This window comes from Carassius carassius, chromosome 12 (genome assembly GCF_963082965.1).
Source record: "Carassius carassius chromosome 12, fCarCar2.1, whole genome shotgun sequence".
Classification (NCBI taxonomy): domain Eukaryota; kingdom Metazoa; phylum Chordata; class Actinopteri; order Cypriniformes; family Cyprinidae; genus Carassius; species Carassius carassius.
Window position 1 is genome coordinate 1,873,549 of NC_081766.1, and position 22,482 is coordinate 1,896,030.

Here is a 22,482-nt window from a genome sequence, read left to right on the forward strand (position 1 = left end):
TGGTGAAAGAAATCAACATTTATTCATAACGTTACAAGAAGTACATATTGTGGGGGTGAAAACTTTTTCCACAAAACAAAATCCTGAATTATACTTCATATCCTGATGTTTATCCAATGTTCCTCTTCACTGCAAGTTAAAGCATTTAAATGTATTGTAGATTTCAGTGAAATCTGAAGCAACCTTCGCAGCAGACCCTCAGAATATCCCAGTCTCTTCACACTCGATAATAACCAGAACGCATGGCTGTGGATCACCTTGGCCTTGTTGTGGATGTTAGGATCTCATTGTCATTGGCAACAATTTGGCTGAAGTCATATCAAATCCGAGCACTGACATTAACAAATGAAGTATGAAATGTGAAAACTAAACCTTTTCAAGGATTTTCAGAGAATGAGTTAATTCTAAAATCAGAGGTTAACATGGAAAAGTCTGAATATATCAGTCGCATCAACATTTTTTGTGACCTTGGTTATGAACGAATCATGATTGTCTTGTGAGCAAAGAAAAAAAAAAAGAGAACTTAAAATGAATCTGTGCTCAATGGTATAAAATGCGAGCGGTGGTACTTGGGTAATATTAAAGTCTAAAGGGTTGCAAGTGTGGAGTAACATCAAGGTACAAACACTTTAAAGTAAAAGTACAAAGTTGAGACGACTGGATCGGTCGGAAAAGATGTTAAAAGCTGCCGTAAAACTCTGAATGGGTCCGTCGAAACCAAATAAACTTGAGCAATTTCCATACTGAGAACTTCACGTCAGATTGCATACAAATAAAAATACGAGCTACTAAGAAGAGGGGGAAAAAGCAACTAGAATGGGGGAAATGCAAAACTACAATCTACCACAACACAAATAATAATGGAGGAGGAAACACACACACACATCTGTTGGGAGCGTAAAAACGCCCGCTCTCTCTGACATCATAATGCAAGAGTGCAAGACGAGCCTCTTACAGTCAGACACTAAAACAGTGAGAATCTCACCTGTCTGTGCAGCATTCTCCTTCTGCTTTCTCTGAGACGCAACAATACGACTGCGTCCTGATTGGACAGCATAGCAGTGGGAGGGGTCTACTGTGATTGACACATTTGTCTCGTACCAAATAGAAAAGATTCAGATAATCGAGTTTCATCTGATTGGACAGATTAGCAGTGGGAGGAGTTTGCTGTGATTGACATATTACATCGAACAGACCCAGATGAACAAGTTTCACCAGATTTTCGATGACGTTCACGACACACAGATCCGGGTGATCTGGATTGATTTTTAATCCACATTTAAATCAAGCAAAGCTAAATAGAGCGGTTCTACTTGACTGCTTTTATTCTAGTCGAACAAAAACCATTTTAAAACAGAGGGAAATAGGAAAGGATAGATCCCTTCGGCAGGGGACAAAAAGGTATTTAAAAGGAAAAAAAAAGAAACATCCCAAAGCCATTTCTAACCCAAATCACCTAGCGGAGAGCAGACGAGATGTGACAGGCCCTCCGTTTGTTACGCACCTCTACCCTCCCGGACTTCAGGCGGAAAACTTTCCTCAAAGTTGAATCGTCCTTCAGAGTGTCCTAGCACCTTGGTTGGAGACGAGAGGTGCTCCGAAGCGAATGAAACAAACCGTGAAAACTCTTCCCACAAGCGTCCGTTCTCTCAAAGATGTGCGGTGGTAGAACCTGAATGTCAGATGTCAACTTTGAGGGGCACTCTTTATTTTCCTGGAAATCAGCTGCTTGGAAAGCGTTTGTAATTACTTTAAATATGTCACCCCCTCTCTCAGCTCATGGAGACGACAGAGCAAGCGTGGTTTCTGCAGGTAGTTTTAAGAGAACTTCATCTTGGCTCCGTCTCTGTTGGCAGGGCAAGGCCTGAGGCTGACGTCGGCAGCCAGGCTCGAGAGAGAGAGAGAGAGAGAGGAGGCCGGGAAGGGTCCCTTGCGCTCCAGGAGCCTCCTCCACGCTGCGGAGTTGCAGATCGAAGATCTCGTGTTTGGTCTCCTCCTAACACTGCGTCTCCCCTCTCCTCCCCGTCCTCAACGAATGGTGGATGTAGTCCGCCACTCACACGATCTCATTCGTCCTGTCCAGCTTTACTCCCTCCTGTGATTGGTTTGATTCTCTCCTGTTGCTCTCACACCATGGTGCTTCAGTTGTAACAGTGGTAAACGGGCATCCATGTTTGTTCTTTTTTATATATTTACCCATATTTAAAATGCTGATGAACTAAGCACAGCACAGGCCTAGCTCCTGTTCCAACAACCTGTGGACACAGACGGAGAAACACAACAGCGTTAGCAATGGGGGACTTACACACATGAGGTGGTTCTCCATTCATAAATAGCTAGAAAAAAGCTAAATAAACAACCCTCTACATTGCGAGTAAATCATTCGTCCCTGTTTTGATTTCAGCAAATCAGTTCGAGCGAATGCACAAAACCTGATTAATATTCATGAATCCAGCAGCTCATTAATCCTCAGTAATCCTTAAAGTGTTTTTTAGTTCTCATTAGAATTCTTATCAATATTATCCTTTCAGTATTTTAGTTCGTTTTTTCCCAATAGTTTTTTTTTGTCCGAAAAATTGAATGACAGAAAAAACAACCACCTCTCAAGTTAAAATGATCAGTTAAAATGACTAATATGTATTCAAACATGGTTATCAAGTTTACTTCTAATTACTTAAGTTATATTAAATAATACTTGAGTATTATAAAGCTTGCCTGACAGATGTTAAAAGTGTATTTAAAAACTGCGGCATTTTACAAATATTATTATATATAATAAATATATATAATTTTATATAAAAATATATAATTTATATAGTAAATATATATAATATATATATATCAATCAGTCTGGTGAGTAAACTAAAATATTTACTAGCCAATGGCGATTCAATTGCCAAGGTGTCCGTAGAGGGTTGATAAGAAGAAAAACATACACACAAAGATGCTATTGTAAACTAATTAGCTACTGTTTTTAAATTGAACAAAAAAGCATCGGGTTTTAAAACTGGGCTTCACTGATGTCATTTTTTAGATTATAAAATTGGTGTTTTCTATTTAATTTAGGTTTTAGTAACTTTTTTGTGTTTTTCTTTAATTCGTATTAGTTTTAATTTATTATATTTATATAGTTTCTTTAATTTTTATATTTTGTTTTTAATTTTAGTTAGTTTAATAATTTTTATTATTTTTCTTTCATTTCTATAACCGTTATAAATTATTTTTTATGTAATAATTAATGTTATTTTAATCATTTTACTTATTTGTATTTTTTATGTCTATGTAGTATTTATTCAATTAGTTTTAGTTTTAATAATTCATGTGTGTATACAAAGGTTTTCTTCAGCATCATTCCTCCAGTCTTCAGTGTCACATGATCTTCAGAAATCAGAATAATATTCTGATTGTCTGGTCAAGAAACATTTTTGTGGAAACTGTGATGCATTAATTTTTCAGGATTCACAGATGAACAGAAAGTTCAAAAGAACAGCATTTATTTGAAATAGAATCTTTGTAACATTACAAATGTCTTAACTGTTACTTTTGATCTATTTAATGAGTAAAGGTTACATTGTTTCAAAAAGCCCACGACTCCAAACATTTGAACGGGAGTGCATGTGTGGTCTTTTAAGATGTGTGTGTGTGTCGTCTTACACTCTAGTACTGTGAGAGTCCCGTCACTCCTCCGTGTTGATATGCCCGTTCTCCTTGGTAGGTGGAATCCTGGGAAAGCGCCACGTCCATCTGGGATTTGAACTCATCACCCAGGTAGCTATCCTGTTTCACACAAAAGACCAAACACTGAATTTAAAACTTCAGGATTACCAAAACAAGGTAACTTCAACACAGACTCGAGAGGCTTATAGCATCCCACTCAAATGTGGCCATGTGCACCTGTGAGAGCTCGGGCTGGGACAGTCCAGGCTGGCTCATCTGTGACGGCTGGCTCATGGTGATGTAGCCCTGGGTCAGTGGACCCTGAGAGAAGGGCTGGGACACTAGATCCTGACTGGCCTGGCTGTTCGGCATGTTGGCCTGACCGCTGCCGTGATTACCGGTGCCACGGTTCCTCTGACGACCTCCACGACCCCCGGCCTTTCCTTTAGGAGCACCACGACCTGTAAACAGAGAGAGAGAACCGATTAATATTGTATTCCTGATTCCCGCCTCACCTTCACTGCAGCTTCTCTTTAAAATGTAGCTAAACTCATTAAAGGAGTCAAATAGAGTTCACTTCTAATCAGGGTTGGGGAAAGTAACTTTTGAAAGTGATGCATTACAATATTGCGTTATTCCCTGAAAAAAAAGCAACTAATTACGTTACTTAGTTACTTTTCATGGAACATAATGAGTTACGTTACTTTTGTGTTACTTCTTAAATATGAGCAGGGCTTGATCGTTAATATAAGAAGTTTTAATTATCGCAAATGTAAACGCCCTTTCACACCAAAACGTGTAATGAATAAACCTCAGGCTGAAGGAAAAGTAAATTCACGTCTGTACAGTAGAACACAGGAGAAGAAGGTTCAACACTCTTCAGCAATAAAAACAAAAACAATGAAGCACAATTGTTAGTTTATCTAAAGTCATTTTTGCTAAGTATGGTTGAACTGGATCATTAAAGGCCAGCAGCAAAGACATTAGTTAATTAAATGGGATTAGATAGATCTGTTTTATTTAACATATTTAATTATTGCTGGTTTGCATCATATACCGAGTTTGCATTTCAATGTTTTGTTCAATACTAAATCTGTTTTGTTTAATGCACATTCACATTAAGTCTAAAACTACATGTTCACACAGCACACGATAACCCCTCTGTACTTCTGATTTCTCCCAATATGGGAACAGGAGACTTAAAGTAATTAGCGTTACTTTTTTGAAAAAGTAACTCAGATATTTTCTTGTAAATTAAAAAGTAATGCATTACTTTACTAGTTACTTGAAAAAAGTAATCTGATTACGTAACTTGCGTTACTAGCTGCTACCCCCAACGCTGCTTCTAATGTTAGTCAAAGTGTCTTAATGGAGTGTTTTGGGCTTTTCTCTCACCGGCTGCAGGTCCGTTCACCTGGCCCAGGTACCCAGGCGGAGGCATGGGAGGCATCATCAGATTGAACGGGATGGGGATGTTCATGGAGCCCATGGGGTTCGGCCCCGTCCCGATCATACCGACCTGGTCATGAGTCTGGAAGTACATATTAGATGGACGCCCTGCAAAGACAAACAAGGAGTGACAAATTACATTACAATATTTTTCACAAATAAGCATTATTAAAGCAGGTTCATCATGAAATAACAGTGTTATATTATCATCGATACATTATTATAATTTTTGTTTCTATTTTGAATTGTGTTTTAGATTTTTCATATTTATTTTAGAATTTGTATATAAATTACAATTACATCATTTTTTTTTCTTTTATAGTATATTTTTTTAATATTATTTTGTGTTTTCGTTATTTCGTTTTCGTTATTCGTTATTATTTTTGCTTAAAATATTTTAGTTAAATTTGTTTTGTAAAAGTTTATTTCAATTATATTATATATTATTATATTATATTTCAATTTATGGTTTTAGTTTTAGTTAAAGATGACAGAATAACACTGGATTCATCTGGTTGATGCTTAAACTAACCAATTAAATTAATTTATACATTGAGCAATAGGAAAAATAAGAAACTAAATTAGAACTAATTAACTACAACTGCAGTGAGACATGAGCAAAGGTTATGTGATCATTTTCTCACCAGTGCTGCTGCGATCATACACAGATCCAGGAATCATGGCCTCTCTCGCGTCATACATGGCGGTACTCATGAAACGGGCTCCCTGAAACACACATTTACACTATTTTTGTTATATTGGTGGTGAATGTAATGTTACAGATGCATAAGAAAGCACTAATACAGAAGCACAAATAATGCATATTGTAATTGCTTATTTTTAAATGCAATTATAATTAGGCAGCTTTGCATGCATGTACAGCCATGCATGTGAATCAGCATGAAAAAGAGCCAGAAGAAGCCCTGACTGTGACTGTGTGTGTGTTACTCACAGGGTTGATGGTGTTGACCAGCTTGCGTGGTTTGCTGAACTGCATGAGGCTCTCTCTCAGGTTGTTGAGCGGTCCTTCCACCAGAACCTTCTGCTCCTTGTAGTAGTTGAGCAGGTGGTTCCACAGAGGCTGCTTGGACAGAGCCTTAGGGTTGCCCACAATGATCACACCATATCTGCACACACACACACACACACACACACACACACACACACATTTGAGCACATAACTTGAGCAATCAACCTTCATTTGTAATTTATACACAAATTTTCCTTAAAGGAAAACATATTATAAATCAGCTTTTTTTCCCAAAAATGCATAAAATATACATAAATATAAAACATACGCAATATACATTAAAAAAAATAAAATAGAACGAAATTTTTCTGGATTCCAGTTGAATATTTTAATACATGTTAATAATCAAAAAGCATGTCTAATCTATCAAATTCAGAATTAATTTAAATAATGGATTGTGCTTTATTTATTCAGAAATCCGGTGTTTACTTTTTCTGGATTCTGTGTTTTATGATTGAATGCAAATTTATTATCAAAAACCGTAGCAATCAAATTTACTTTTTAAAATATAATCAAATTTTAAAATTGCCATTTTATTTTTTGACATCGCACATCAGAGGTTTACGGTTTAAATTTAAACATTTTTTAAAAATGTTTTAATAAAATAAATTGTTTTTATCATTACTTTGAGAACATATACTCTACAAAATTAAGTAATTTAACTGTCGTAATTTCTTCAAATAAAACCAAAACTTTTTTTTTTGGTGGGTTATAGTGAAGAGCTTTGAGTTTCTGTGTGTATGTGATGACAGTTTTCTCTCAGAGCAGCTCTAGAGATGAAGTTTTTTCTCATGACCTCATATAGTGAGACGACTGAAAACAGCACTAATGTTTCACACACACTTGAATGTGCAGTAGACGAAACTAAAGCACGCAAAACACAGACATCATGTTAAACAGCAGTCTCTTTCTGGTTTAATATAAACAAACACTACCCTGCAATTTCATTATGTTGAGTCAAATTTTGAGACATTACAGGGTAATAAATTCCATTTTATGACTGGATTCTGTGATTTTCCTTCTAATGCATCTTTGTAGTGGAAACAGACTCTTGAATGATTCTGAATGGAAATTCCCTCCATTCTCTAAGAGTCTGCTATTGTTACCTGGCTCTGGTTAGCGCCACATTGAGTCGACGTGGGTCGTTCAGGAAGCCGATGCCCTGGTGCTCATTAGCTCTGACACAAGACAGGATGATGAAGTCCTTCTCTCTGCCCTGGAACGCATCCACGCTGGCGATCTCCACCTCCTGTAGACACACACAGGCATCAATACATTACTCTGACACGCTGCAGTGTGATACTGGATGTCAAACAGCCATTAAAAAGAGCCACTTCTACAGGAATAATGATCTTACAGCAAAATGCGATTTTCTTGACACCCTAAATTGCCACAATGGTTTAGAGTAAACGTATGTAACAGATCAGTCTGTTTGGACTCTGTACCTGGTATAGTTTGGTGTGCAGAGAGCCGCTGAACTGCATGTACTGCACCAGATAAGAGCGCTGGCCCTCGTAGGGTGTAATGATGCCGATCTGGTTGGGTTTGGCTCCAGCCTTCAGCAGACGGGTGGTGATCTTCTCCACATTAGACGCCTCAGTCCTGAACACAGAGATGATTGTATCAGACCGGCCCTTTGAATGAGCTTCATCTAATGCTGGTAAGGTGCATTTATTAATAAGCTTATGGATTTTCAAAGGTCTATGTTACGCAGACTTTTGACTATTGGCATAAAATCAGTTCTGCACAAAACAGCCAGCCTATCACAATGAGCCTTGCTGTTCTGAGAAAGCATTTTGTGTGCAATATGCATCTGATATTTGTGTTAAGAGTGGGATATCATGTTTAGATCTACCTGTTGAGATAGGAGGTGCCAGAGCTCGCGATCTCCTCTTGGCCCTGGGTCACGTAGAAAAACATGGGCTTATCGGGCTGAGGCCACTGAAAGTCAAAGCCTTTCTTGATGCGATCAGCTGGAGAACAACAGAACATCACCAGCGTGACACACAGAATATAGTCTCTATATAAAAAAAACAACTCTATCTAAACTGAACTTAAAGGCATAGTACACCCAAAAATAAAATTTACCCCATGATTTTCTCACCTTCAAGCCATTCTAGGTGTATTTGACTTTCTTTTTTCAGACAAATACCTATGGGATGTCCTGGATCTTCCAAATTTTATAATGGCAGTGAATGGGTGTTGAGATTTTGAACCAAAATAAACTGCATCCATTAATCATAAAGAGAGCTCCACATGGCTCTCGAGGGTTAATAAAGGTCTTCTGAAGCGAAGCGATGCATTGGTATAAGAAAATATCTATATTTACAACTTCATATAGTGTGATCTCTAGCTTTTTCGAACTGTTGTATGTGCGTTCACAAGAGAGTGGATCCCCATTCACCTTCATTATAAAGCCTGGAGGAGCCAGGACATTTTTTAAAGTAACTCTGATTGTGTTCGTCTGAAAGAAGAAAGTCATATAGATCTAGGATGGCTTGAAGAGGAGTAAATAATGGGGTAACTTTTATTTTTGAGTGAACTGTCCCTTTAAAGGAGTCATGAACTGAGAAATTTAAATTCCCTTGATCTTTTGACATATAAGAGCTCATTGTACTTTAATCATCCTGTAACCTGTAAATCATCCTGTAGGTTGTGGATTGTGCGCTCTAGAACACAATAGTGTGGCAAATCTACGCAGAAACCAAACAATAAAGATGCTCTGAAGAAAACAAGATGCTGTTTAGTCTCTACATCGTCTTCCTTCTGATCCCAACATTAAGAAAAAGTGGCTGAACTTTTAATGAAGATCAAGACCACATCACTAAGAACTCGGTCCTTTGTTTACTTAATTTCACCGCAGATTCATTTATAAAGAGGAACAATTAGACACCAAAAATATACTGCAACTAAAAGGTGATGCTGTGCTGAATATATCAGACCTGACAGTAATGTCGCGCCACACAAGCGTGAGGAACTGTTTTTATTAAGTGTTCACTATAACTGAGTATTTATGCGTTTTAACCTAAATCACAGCTCATCTGTGAAGGATGTAGGTGTCAAACACACAACTGTTAGCCAATCACAGCAGTGGATGTTTACTTCTGAGTCGACAATCAACCACACTATTCAAAACAGGACAGAAAATACCCTATTACTTCTGAATTATGATGTTTTTAATAACATTATAAGTAGACGTCAGAGAACAGCACAACATAATAAAAAAGTCAGTTCATGAGCCCTTTAATTCAATATCAACACAAGTGAATTTTATACAAACACTGAATATCTTGAGATGCCGTACCAGCGGTGACTCCGTTCTGCAGAGAGCCCTCGTAGAAGATGTTTGAAGGGAAAGCGCTGAGGGCCGGGTGCATGCGGTACTGCACCTGCAGACGGATGGGTCTGATGCCCAGGACCACCAGCCTCTCAAACAGAGACTGAGACAGACCTGCTTTAGCTGCTTTCTTGCACATGACCACAGGACCCAGCTGACAGTGGTCACCCACCAGAATCAGCTGTCAGACGACAGTACACTTACTAAACAGAACATTTACAGTCACACAGATTTAAAGTACTGTATTTTCTGGAATATAAGTCACTTTTTTTATCATATGAAATGTAAAGCGACTTGTATTCTTAAATACTCCAAAGCAACTTTTCGAACTGAAATTAACAACATTTATGTTCTTCCTTTCGCTCACTTTTAATCTCTATAATCACGTCATTTAAAGTGTTAAAGCAGAAAACACTGTAGTTGATATATTTTTACTAAAAATATCAGAAATCATTAGGGATCATTGTTTTTGAACTTAGTAAATATGTGTCATAAATATATGTGAATACAAGGATTGCATTAAATGCAGTGTTTTTAATATTTATATATATATATATATTTTTTTTTTTTACATTTTCTGTTTTCAATTTAATTGAGGTTAAAATTCTACTAATTTTGTTTTTATTATGTTAATATTTTTTAAATGTGAAAGATTCTTTGTGAAGTGAATGAAACTAAAACACATTTGAAGAATTTTGCATTATTTCTGAATGTAATCATAAAATGCGACTTTTTTCTCTCAACACTGCAATTTTGATCAGATGTGACTTATATTCAGGTACAACTTATCTAGAAATCATAGCATATTTAAATCATGTAATGTCTGTGTGCTAACATACACAATGTGCAAAATGTTTACAGATTAATAAACATCAGATAAAGGTGAGCGTGTCCTGTCACATACCTGTTTGGCCCCGAGCACCACTGGCACCATGCACTCGGGCTCCGTGGCCTGTGTGCTCTCATCGATGAGGATGGAGCGAAACTGCATCTTAGCCAGGCGAGGGTCACCCGCACCCACACATGTGCAGCAGATCACATCTGCATTCTGAGAGACAGAGAATATTAGAACTTTTTCCAATAGGGCTGTCAAAAACAATATAATTTCGAATATTCGTCAAATTTAAAATAAAAATCCACATTCAAATGCAAAAACATTGCATTTGAATTTTAGGTGTGCATTAAGGAGTCTGCTTATAAGCCCCGGGTAAACTTTATTTAACTAATAACAATTTCATTTAACTATGCATGCATACATGACGCTGTTTTGTTTATAGTTGTTTAAGCAACTTAATTAACTATAATTGGTTTATTAAGATTATTTTAAATCCTTTTTTTTTTCACAGTCATGTTTTCTTATGCTTTGAATAAACGTGCATTAGTAATGTTTAGCTTGAGGCGCCCTCTTGTGGCCTCAGGAGAGAAGCCAAAAGCTTTTCTTCATCCTAACTGAAATGATGCATTTTAAATTCGAATATAATTAGAATTTTGATATTTAAGTACAAAATTCGAATGTAGTTTTTCAGCTATTTTGACAGCCCTAATTTCCAGTGCCAAAGAAAACAGCTTAAGCATTATTGTGCTCCACCGCCTGCAGCATTTATATAAATAAACACACTGAAAACTCAACTTCAGACTCTAGAAAATCTTAATTTCGCTGTGTAATATTCCAGCATTTAGTGTCTATGGTGTACCATGAGCAGCTCTCTCTCAGCGGTTCGTTTGAGAGCTCGGTAGCGTTTCTCATCAGAAGACGACAGCTCGCCAGTTTCGTCCTTCAGCTGCTGCAGTTTCTGCAACTCTGGCATGCTGCAAAAAAGACAGACAGACATAAGTCCTCATAAGATCTCTGCCACACTGCAAAGCATTAATATCTCAACCCTAAATCTGACTGATAATAATGGTGATGCCAGCCTTAACAAAGCATTCATTCACAAACACAATGATCAAATAGTGCATTTTTAAGTAACGCATTAAGAACAGAAAAGTCTGCACCTGTCCATGTTGCGGATCTGATTGTGCAGAGCCAGGAAAGACACTGGGGAATCGATGGCCTCACGACTCTTAGCGCACAGACGAACCACCTTCAGCCCGGTCTGATGGATCTTCTCTGTCAGCTGATCCACTGCGATGTTACTCGGAGCACAAACCAGAACCGGACTAAACCATGAGATAGACACAAAAACAAATACTCAGTTATTATTTGGCCCTATTTTCCCCAAATTACATTTTTTTTGGTTTACAATTTTCTAGATTCTATTTTTTCCCCTTCTAATTTCTGAACGTAAAATGGATTCTGGATCCATTTTAATGCTAAAATTTAATTTTACAAATCAAAAGTCATAGGTAATTATTGAAATAATGAAATCTATAAAATTTTACAGCAATTTATATATATATATATATATATATAGTAAAAAAAAAAAAAAAAAAAAAACATTTTGGCTTTATGAAATAAGTATATCTTTCCCCAAGTTCAGTTTTATTTGAACAACATACAATTTTTACAATAATAGAAAAATGTGTGCTTGTTTTTATTTATGATTTAATTCATATCTATTATCAAAACAATCGGTTAACAAACGAAGGCATAAAACAAATCTTATAAAATTTAATCAAAGTAAAATTAAACATGGAGGACAGACTGCGACAATCCTCAAAAAATAAATGATTAAATGTATTATTATTACTCTTTGAGAAGTATTCAACTGTACAATAATAATATGCGTCACAATTTCTTCAACCTAATTTTTACCATAAACATCACTTCATATTTAAATAGTAATCTTTTCCGAGATTTTACAGAAAATTTTAATTTGAAGGGGACAGTTCTACTTTCGTTTTTTATTTATTATTTATTCAATTAGAATTTACCAAATTCCCAGACATTTTGCATGATTTTAAAACTGGATTGAGATTCCAATCTGCGTTTTCCATATTGTGGAAATCTTAGGACCCTAATATTACAAGATAACTATAAGATATTTATAAAATAACATGAGATAAAATATTCAATATAGTGGCCTGTTAACTAAATGAATGAACTTGAAATAGTATAATGCATTGTAGAATCAGGGAACGTGTCTCACCCGTTGCCCTGTCTGGCCAGATGGTAGACTATGGTGGCAGAAGTGACAGTCTTTCCGGTTCCCGGAGGCCCCTGGATCAGACTCAGGGGTCGCTGCAGCACCGTCTTCACAGCATAAACCTACATCATGCCAAAACAAGATGAGTTTCAGAAACCTGAAGACAAAGGGCTGAATCAGAGGAGGGGACAGTTCTGTACCTGCGAGTGGTTGAGGTCTGGCAAGCCCTGCGCAGTGAAGCGTTTGGGCAGCTGGCATTTAATGATAACGTCCTCCACCTCGTGACCCAGCAGTTTATGGTAGATGTAGCCGGACACCGAGGTCTCGTCCACCGCAAACGTCTTCAAGGCGCTCTGCATTCTACATAAGACAAACAAAAGCAGGTCCACAGATCATTAGACTATTTCAAGTAACAGTTAAACTGAAAATTAGAATTGCAACACAGAGATTCTTTTTATATACATTCACAAATAATCAGGACTGAAAAAAGAAAAAAAAAACCTGCAAAAGACAAATAGAAGAAGTCTGTGAGACTCATGCATGATATACTTTGGGAAGTCATATGACAGCTTTATGTGAAATTCTTGTTTATTATGCATGATTATGATGATATTTTTGGATTCGGAAAGCTCCATAGACTGTAATGGCATGGTTAATTGCGTAATTATTATAGTTAACTAAACTAAAAAAAAATAAATACATTTTTTATTTATCTCTTTATTTTTGGGTGAATTATACTGTATAAATGTAGCAAAGTAAATGGAAACAGTTTAAAGGACTAGTAAAAGATATAGCAGGACTAACCGGTCAAAAGATGTTGACTTCCAGACAAAGTCCACCTGGAAGTTATGTGGCACCTCCACAGGAGCACCAGCACTGCTGCGCAGCTCGATGGCGATTTCATCTCCATAATCTGCGAGGGTCTCGGTTAAGGAATCAACCATAGATACTTAGATACTAGAACATCAAAACAGCACTATGAGAATTCACTACTGTCTTTCTGCCGATATAAAGAGTGCTTCAAAACTCATGGTCACGATGCAAGCGTGTTGTATGAGTTTTGCTATGCAGAGGTTGCAATTATGTTGCTAAGGTGCTCTGGGTGTTTGCTTATCAAATCACAAATCCTAAGTATGAGCAATGCATGCCTAAGCACATTATCAATTGTGTGACAACAGCGAGTTTGATCTTTAGTGAAAGGATACTGTCCGGGACTTTGATGACGTGTCCGATCCCTTTCCACAGCGGAGCCAGGTCTCCTTTATAGCGCAGACAGATCTCGTCTCCTTGCATCAAACGCATGTCTGATAAACAACACCCACACGGAGAAAACACAGTCAGAGAGACCACATCCTGTGGATTTATGCTTGAATTACTCTAATTGAGCTATATATCCATCACATACACAGTACAGCACCACAAACACACATGAGTGCATACACACACTCAGGTCCGTGCACACATCGATGAGGGATGCATGGGACACGGTGTTAGGGATGGGATGGATATGAACCACTTGTAGACACAGAAGATGTTGAAAGTAATTATTACCACCTGAATCCGTCTTGGGCAGAGTGAAATAAGCTATCCGCTTTTTATTCAGTCCCAAATCCCACCTCACTGTTATATTGTCTTGAGTCTGAAGCAAAAAGACAGGAGACAAGCAAGCAGAATAAATGTCAAAGGTTTTAACATTCGCAGTAGGACACATTAAATTAAAAAGAATCTCAGGCACAAGAAAGTATCAGGACAAATATGTGAACGCCCATCTAATTAAATCGAATTTAAAATTAAACTAAAACAATGTGGATGCACAATTAATGGAAATAAAACATGAAATCACAATATAATTTATAAACACCCTTTTAGACACACAGATATGAAATTTCATCCCATATGAAAACTATATCACAGTTCAATTTGAAATCACAATATTTGATAAATTAATTGCACTTAAAATATTTTGTCATGAAGCCATATTTATAAAGAATTTTAAAATAAAACAAATTTTTTTTTTTTTGCTTGCATATTCCAGAAATAAAACTCCTATCCAGAGATATTTAGCAATAATGTTTCTAGACAGACCTATAAACGGTAATGTAAAGTGATAATATTTGCTTCTGTACTAACTATAAGTCATTGTGATTTTACCTTTATTATTATGAAATCATGTTTAATAGCCAAATTCCTGGCGAAAATTTGAGGCTGTTACAATAAAAAAACAGAAATCTGGTCTAAGAGTGACCACTCAATACCATGAAGCATTGTGAATAATTGAATCAGTTTTCTTAAACCTTTGTGTATATTTGAATAGTTTGTTATAAACCTTTAATACATCACATCATATACTTGGCAGTTGTTCTATATTGCAACACTATTATAGATTTCACAGTAGCTCATTTCCTCATAACAGACGTTACACCAGATGCAAGCTAGTTTGAATCAAATGTTGAATGCTGAGATTTATGCCAGAGCTGGTTGGTCTGGTTCATGGCTGAACTATTTACTGATTTTGCCTATGAAGAAACTGAATGGGAAAAGTACTTTGTTTTTAAAAAGTGGGCGGCCACTGTTGCACTCCATAGTTCAAGCAGCAGGTTAACCAAAAAATAAATAATTACTAAAACAGCATAATGTCTTCCGCAGCATAATTTTTCACTAGTTTAACCATGGAAATTGCTGAAAGGCAGAAAGGCTTTCATACTTGGGACTCTTTGAGTTTCTTGTCATAGTCAGCCTCTAGTTTGACCAGTGGCCCAAAGATGTTCTGGTACTGATAGGCATCTTCGTAGCGTAGAAGAACGTGCTGAGGTTCCTCATCCACTCCAGGTTTCTCCAAATCTTCCAGGGTCGCTGTTGGGTTTTCCTGCATGACAGAATGTAGAGTCATGCAGACAACAATAGGATGCTCAAAACTGCGTTCATATGCATAAGAAAGTTCACGATACCTTCCAGAGTTCCTCGAGTTTATTGATCTGCTGTGCCGTGATCTGACGTGCCCTCAGCTGCTCCTGCTCGGACGGGATCTTCACCAGCCAGGACAGGAAGCAGCGGTCCTGGATGAGGGGCTGCCACTGAGAACTGTCCCAATTAATGTCCTTCAGACTGCTCTGACTGGCACACGGCTGCCTGAACACACACACACACACACACCCATGAGACAAAGGGAGAGCACACGCTTGATGAGCAAGGGTTGACAGCTTCTGATTAACCAGAGCAAAAAAATATTGTTGTGCCTTCTGTGCTTCAAGTGGTGTGATTAAATTTACACAAAACATTTAAAATAAAATATTACAAAAACAATCATTCTCCTGGAAAATTTGCATTTATATCATGTCACTAGAAGGAGATTAATATATACAATAATTACTTTTAATGACTTGAAATTTAATAGAATTTAAAATAATGGAATTTAATTAGGCCTCAAGTTCTCTCCCTGGATGTACATAGTTGCTATTTCTACCTTTCTTTTTATTTTAAGATATATATATATATATATATATATATATATATATATATATATATATATATATTTATATAATTTAAAAAACATTTTTTGGTAAAATGTAAAAAAAACATTATGCAACTGTTCTTGTTTATACTGTAAAATATGCTTTATTGCATGACTGCATTGAGTACTATATGTAAACTGAATTATGGTATGTTTGTACACTCATGAATGCTCAAATTAAACAAAATAAAATTCATCCAGTCAATATGAGGGACAATCTCTATAGAAAAAAAGAGAAAAGAATTGAATGCATTGTTTTTATTAAGGCCTAAAAAAAAAAATTGTTTGGTTCCGGTTTCCGACCGACCCTGTCAATTTATGTGCGACCCAAATTTATTTTATGAGACTGGGGAAGAACGGTCTTTCACACATCGTTAATTAAATTACAGTTTCCTTTAAATGCTGTTTTACACTTAAGTAATCCGTTAAAAACCATTAAGTATTGCATCAAACCCCTTTAACTGTCAATTCCTAAAGTGAGCTATAACTTAAGGTTTGGAAATCGTAACATTAAGAGAAACACGGGGGGGAGTAAACAATATATCGCGGAACAGAGAGGGCACTGACAACATGCTGACAGACAGGACATTAACATTACCAGCTTACTTTTAATATGAAACAAAGTCTCATTTGGTTATTTCACCTTTCAAATGTGGTCATTTTTTAAAGAAATGTAAACAATAAATACCGTTTTGTGGCTCTTGAATGTGTCGAACAGATCGCTGTAAGTTAGATCATCAGTTAAAACTAACTGATCGTCTCTTGCTTCTAGTTAATTTATGGCATCAAAATCAAATAAACCACATAAATGAACATAACAAAGAATGTTGTTTGACTACAAAAAGATGTCTGTACACTCCGTTTTTCAAGTTCAAATCCTCCATGTTAATCTACTATGAGATCGCCTGTCAAACTCCCGCGAAGGCTTTTTGTGTGTGTGTGTGCGTTTTGCGTGTCTATGGCAACAACAGACTTTAAACGGGAATACAGAATCACTGTCGTAAAAGTACCGGTACACACATTTAAAATCAGCGCGCGCGTGTGTGTGTAAAACTGCCACTGGAGAAAAAAATAATAATAAATCCCTACCGACCAATGACCTCAACTGACAACCAACCGGAACCAAACTTTTTTTTTTTTTAGGCCTAATGCATTTATTAATACATAATATTTATCGAAATTATATAAGGAAAATAAAATATTTATAAAAACATTCATTTATAAACATGCTATTATAAACATATTAAAAGCAATTATTCTAGCGCACGAGGCACGTCAAGTACAAACCTGGTTTCTTCTTACCCTTATGCCCAGTCTCATTATGTAAAAATCTAAATACGGGTAACATTAGGGACTTTCCCATTTCACATTTTCAGTAAGCCTGTACCATCACACATGCAATAATTCAATATTAAGTTTAAAAGCATACAAGCCATAAAGGGGAAATCTATCTGGTACAAAAAGCTATTTTTATCGTTATTATTTAAACCAATGACTAATGCCTAAAAGACATCGATTTAGATTTGGGTCATCCTAATCAAAACAACCTTTTCCATAATTACTGAATTTGAGTCGGTGAATCGGAATGAAATAAACGGTTTGCAAATGAGATGATGAATTGTACCTGCAGAGGAGCACCACAACAGAGTCTGCTTTAGCCGGGATGAAGCCGAGCAGAAAGACATTACGGCAGCCGCAGTTATAGCACTCCAGAACCGTCTCTCCCAGCGGCCCGTCCTTATGCAGCGTCACCTCCTTACATTTGGCCCTCACCAAGTGGTTCACAATATGACTGAGAAAACAAACGTGACCAAAACCATCAGCTTTTGCGCCTTAACAACACAGTAGCTTGAATTTAACAGCACAAACTTGGTGGACTCACCTGCCAGAGGTGTTTCCACGGCCGTTGCAGAACCATTTCTTGCTGGTGTTGCAATAGACCACACATGCTGGATCATGGATGCCACAGTAGCTGCAAACATACAAAACAAAAACCAGCCCACAGAATAATTACTGAAGCATTCTTATAGTCACACTGATTCTGCTTATACTTATATACAGTACATTTACCACTTAAAAGTTCAGAGTTGGTATGATTAATTAAAGCTTCCTTGTCTCTTCTACTCACCAAGGCTGAATTTATTTGATTACAAATACAGTAAATACAGTAATATTGTGAAATATTATTACAATTTCAAATAACTGCTTTTCATGTTAATACATTTTTATATGCAATTTATTTCTGCGATCAAAGCTGTATTTTCAGCATCATTCCTCCAGTCTTCAGTGTCACGTGATCTTCAGAAATCTTTCTAATATACTGATTTCCTGCGCAAGAAACATTTCTGATTATTATCAATGTTGAGCTGTTGAGCTGCTTCATAGCTTTTTTTTTTTAGGATTCTTTCATGAACACAAAATTCAAAACATTTGATTATAACCAGAAATAAAAATGTAAACATAATATTTCAGTATATTTCTTCTATAAAATTATTTGAAAAGCCTGTAATGTCAATTACAGTCCTTTTGATCAATTTAATGCACCCTCACTGAATAAAAACAAATTTCTTTAAAATAAAAACTCAAACATTTGACAGGTAGTGTATGTACATACAAAATATCTACATTTTCATATATATTAAAATGTTTTCATTTCAATGCATAATTTCCATATTAATTAGAACCTAAAATCTGGCTAATAAATATCTAGTTCAAAAACAAAAGACCTACATCAAGCATAATGTACAATCAGAGGAGTGATGCATAATCTTTTGTATAAATAAGTTGCCTGGGGAAAATCTCAATTAGACAACACAGTGTAATTAAACAGAATTGTGTAAGTGACCAATCAGATGCAAGTATTTCAGAGAACTGTGCATTACTCTATAGCTCTCACAGCTGCAGACACATGATTATGGTGCATGCGATCAGGGCAGGTGTGTCATCAGTACCTGCAGGCGTGCACTGGCAAGTCTTTAGTGTAGTAAGTATCTTCCTCATCCTCCTCAAAGTTCAGCTCGGCCAGAAGTTGGCTAGTCTTCACCACTGCGTCCTCTCCGTTGGGCAGAATACCATCAGGCCCGTTCACCTGAATGCAAAACATTTAACCTTTAAGGCTACCATTTCTACAAACAAATATCAAATTGTACACATTTGAAAGCTGCAGCTCATGCACAAAAACCAGATAAAGCATTATTAAAACAAACAATTTAATCAAATAATTTCCATTTAAAACACACCTGTAAATAATAGATACCATACAAAAGTAACCTCTCTAATCAAACATGCTCTTATAAAACAGGTGCAGTTCATAAAAGTCCTTCTGAAACAGAGATGTGAGATAAACTACTGCAATAAACAATATACCATGTGTTTCAAACATCACATAAGATGTTATTTTAACACCAAAATAGGGCTGCAACTAACGATTATTTTGATAATCGATTAATCTGTCGATTATTTTTACGATTAATCGATTAATCGGTTCATGTACTTATATTTTAGTTTTTTCCATTTTTCCCCAAGTAAATTATTAATAAATGGTCTTTATCCTTCAGCATAGATTTTTAAGAGATTTTAACCTTTTTGTAATATCCTCATCAAAAATATACCTGGAGTTGTTTTATTGTGTTAGTAATCCTTTGTCGAACTCTTCTGGAATCAAAACACTGACCCATACTCTAGCAAATTTCACAAGGAGATTTCAAATAATGTTTTCACCATGGCAGTCCTTAGAGCTACTAAAGTAGTTTAACATCCCGAACAAAGCTTATTAAGGAATCTTTCAGAACATATTTTCACGAAGAATAAGGATAAAACAGAATAAAATTGCAGTGCATTGTATTTTTTATTTACTGGGAAACAGCTTTATAGCTTTTGCTGTGAAATTGTAAACAATCCTTCGAAAAAAGTGCCAATGGCATGAAACCTGAATGGAACTCACAATTTAAAGTAAAATCCATCAGAAGGTTGTCCAGAAAAAAAAATTGGACACACACAAAAAAAACCTGCTGTGTGAAAAAGAGCAGTGAATACTTAGAAAAAAAAGTGCATTTCAAATATCTTTAAACATTTACCTCTCTCATTCAGTCATAATTAGGCTGCACGACTGAATTTTGAACTGGTAAACGACAAACTTATCACAGAACGTGTTTGTAAAGCTTTAAATGTTAACTGTTAAAAAGCAATGTTATCAGCTTTTACGACTAAACATTTGCAAACAACATTGTACTGGAGAATCTGCACAAAGGAAAGTCTTAGGGGCCGTTCACAAATCGCGCCTAAAAACACGTGGAAAACGCTAGGCGCACAGCTTTCTCCTTCTTTCCAAAGCGCTCGGGCAGAAGCGCCCCTGAGGCATCTGCCTTTGCTAAGCAACCATGACGTGCTCTCTCCTTGAAGACGCGGAAATTTCAGCAAAGGATAAATGGATTTGCAGCTCAAAAAACCGCTTGCAGTAGCTCTGCTACTAAATTTATTTCAAAATGGAAATCCATATACAACTATGATCAGCTGTTCCTTTCATCTTGACTGAGCTTTTAACGTTAAGGGAAAGGATGAAGCTGATTGGTTAGTTCTTGTCACATGACCCGCGGTGCGCTTGCTGCATTCTGAAAAGTTGAAATGTTTTTAACTCGATGCGGTGCGGTGTTGGAAATAGCGAACTTGAGCACGCAAAAGACGCGATATGTGAACGTCCCCTTAAACAGTTCAGTAGTGCAGAGTTTACAGGTTACTCTGATGACTAAATTAGTTGACAACTATTTTAATAATCGATTTTAATCGATTAAATCGATTCGTTGTTTCAGCTCTACACCAAAATAGTTCATAAACATCTACAGTGCATCACATCATTATTATAACATCAATATACAGTGCTGTTCAAATGTTTGGGATCAGTAAGATTTTTTAATGTTTTTTAAAGAAGTCTATTCTGCTCATCAAGGGTGCATTTATTTGATCAGAAAAAAGAAAAACATTAATATTGTGAAATATTATTGCAGTATATATTTTAAATAAAGGCTGTTTTCTTTTTCATCAAAGAATCCTGTAAAACATATCAAATGTTCCAAAAAAAATTAAGAGGCAAAACATCAGCATATTACAATGATTTCTGAAGATCATGTGACTGAAGACTTGAGGAATGTTGCTGAAAATACAGATTTGCACCATATAAATAAATTACATTTTAAAGGTATATTAAAATAGAAAAGCATTATTTTAACGTCCAATAATATTTCACAATATTCATCTTTTTTTCTGTATTTCTGATAAAAAAAATGCAGCCTTGATCAGCAGAAAAGACTTCTTTTAAAAAAAGAAAAAAAAAGAAAAAAAAAAGAAAATCTGACAGATTCCAAACTATTGAACAGCAGTGTAAATGTGAGATAAACTACTGCAATAAACAAAACACCGTGTGTGTCGAAGATCAAATAATAATGCACGTTATCATAACACCAAAACAGTAAATAAACCTCTGCATCACATCATTATTATAACATCAACACAGTAAACAAACACACACCTGTCAGCTGTAGCTAACTCAAGCAATCTGTAAAGAACACCCCATCTCTGAGAATAAGCTGCTGTTAAATATTTTAAGTAAATTAGTTTAACACCAACGTAGTCCCTCAAAGAGTACACAAACACACACCTGAGATCTGCAGCTAATTAAGTTAACCAACCGAAACAACGACCTGACGTAACAGATTTCATCACTACAATCAACAACATAAGAGCTAATAGTTTTGGTTTAATTAGCAAATTACAAATTAAAGCACTACTGAAATTCACTCAATACACACACACACACACTCTCTCTCTCTCTCAGGCGGCCTGCTCTCTCGTTGCTAACGCTACCGCGCGGCTAACGCCTGCTAGCTCGCCATATTTGGACTCAAACGCGCACCGTTCCTCCTGAAAGAACGCTTTATTCTGTGTTTTGTACGTTTATACCTGGTTGTCGAGTTGGCTCTGGGTCTGGCCTTGAGTTTGGGTCTGGCTGGGCAGCGTAAAGTCGGTAAACTCGAACTCGGAGCCCTGCGTGTCGGCCCCGAGCAGCTCCGCTTCCTCCGTGTCCAGGAAGGTGAGCGTCTGCGAGCTCGGCCCGTACGCCTCCACACTCATCTCTTCTATAGCTTTACTGGCTGCCTTTTCGCAGAAAACACAAATAATCCCTCAGTGATGCGAGCGACCAAGGAGCGTCGGGCGACGTTTGTTTTGATTCGAAGTGAAGCGAAGGAAACGGCGCGCGCGCGCGACGAGCTCGTGCAGAAATGAAATCGAGCGATTCCGGAGAAGATTCGACTCCCACTCGAGTGACGTCACGGAAGAGCGCAACCGACGTAGAGCGCACGGCAGCCCTGACGTCTACACACATTCGCTGTTTTGCAGGAAAAGAGCTGTTTTGTTT

The 22,482-nt window shown here is 36.7% G+C and overlaps 1 protein-coding gene across 2 annotated transcripts; it reads right to left on the reverse strand.

The window, feature by feature from the left end:
- upf1 (UPF1 RNA helicase and ATPase) lies at positions 1 to 22,442 on the reverse strand. 2 transcript variants are annotated; one of them, XM_059562985.1, is made up of 24 exons: positions 22,026 to 22,442; positions 19,022 to 19,158; positions 17,953 to 18,042; positions 17,695 to 17,862; positions 15,508 to 15,688; positions 15,264 to 15,425; positions 14,114 to 14,198; positions 13,765 to 13,863; positions 13,364 to 13,472; positions 12,760 to 12,919; positions 12,563 to 12,681; positions 11,469 to 11,633; positions 11,168 to 11,282; positions 10,378 to 10,521; positions 9,441 to 9,654; positions 7,992 to 8,109; positions 7,582 to 7,738; positions 7,243 to 7,385; positions 6,059 to 6,233; positions 5,751 to 5,832; positions 5,053 to 5,214; positions 3,895 to 4,118; positions 3,655 to 3,777; positions 1 to 2,255 (listed from the first exon to the last, which is right to left on the reverse strand). In XM_059562985.1, exons 1-23 carry the CDS (start codon positions 22,194 to 22,196, stop codon positions 3,658 to 3,660), a joined length of 3,300 nt encoding a protein of 1,099 aa, XP_059418968.1. In that variant the 5' UTR covers positions 22,197 to 22,442; the 3' UTR covers positions 1 to 2,255; positions 3,655 to 3,657. The 2 variants fall into 2 exon arrangements, with proteins under 2 accessions (XP_059418968.1, XP_059418967.1); XM_059562984.1 differs by having other exon boundaries at positions 14,111 to 14,198; positions 22,026 to 22,441.
- Positions 22,443 to 22,482: the final 40 nt, after the last annotated feature.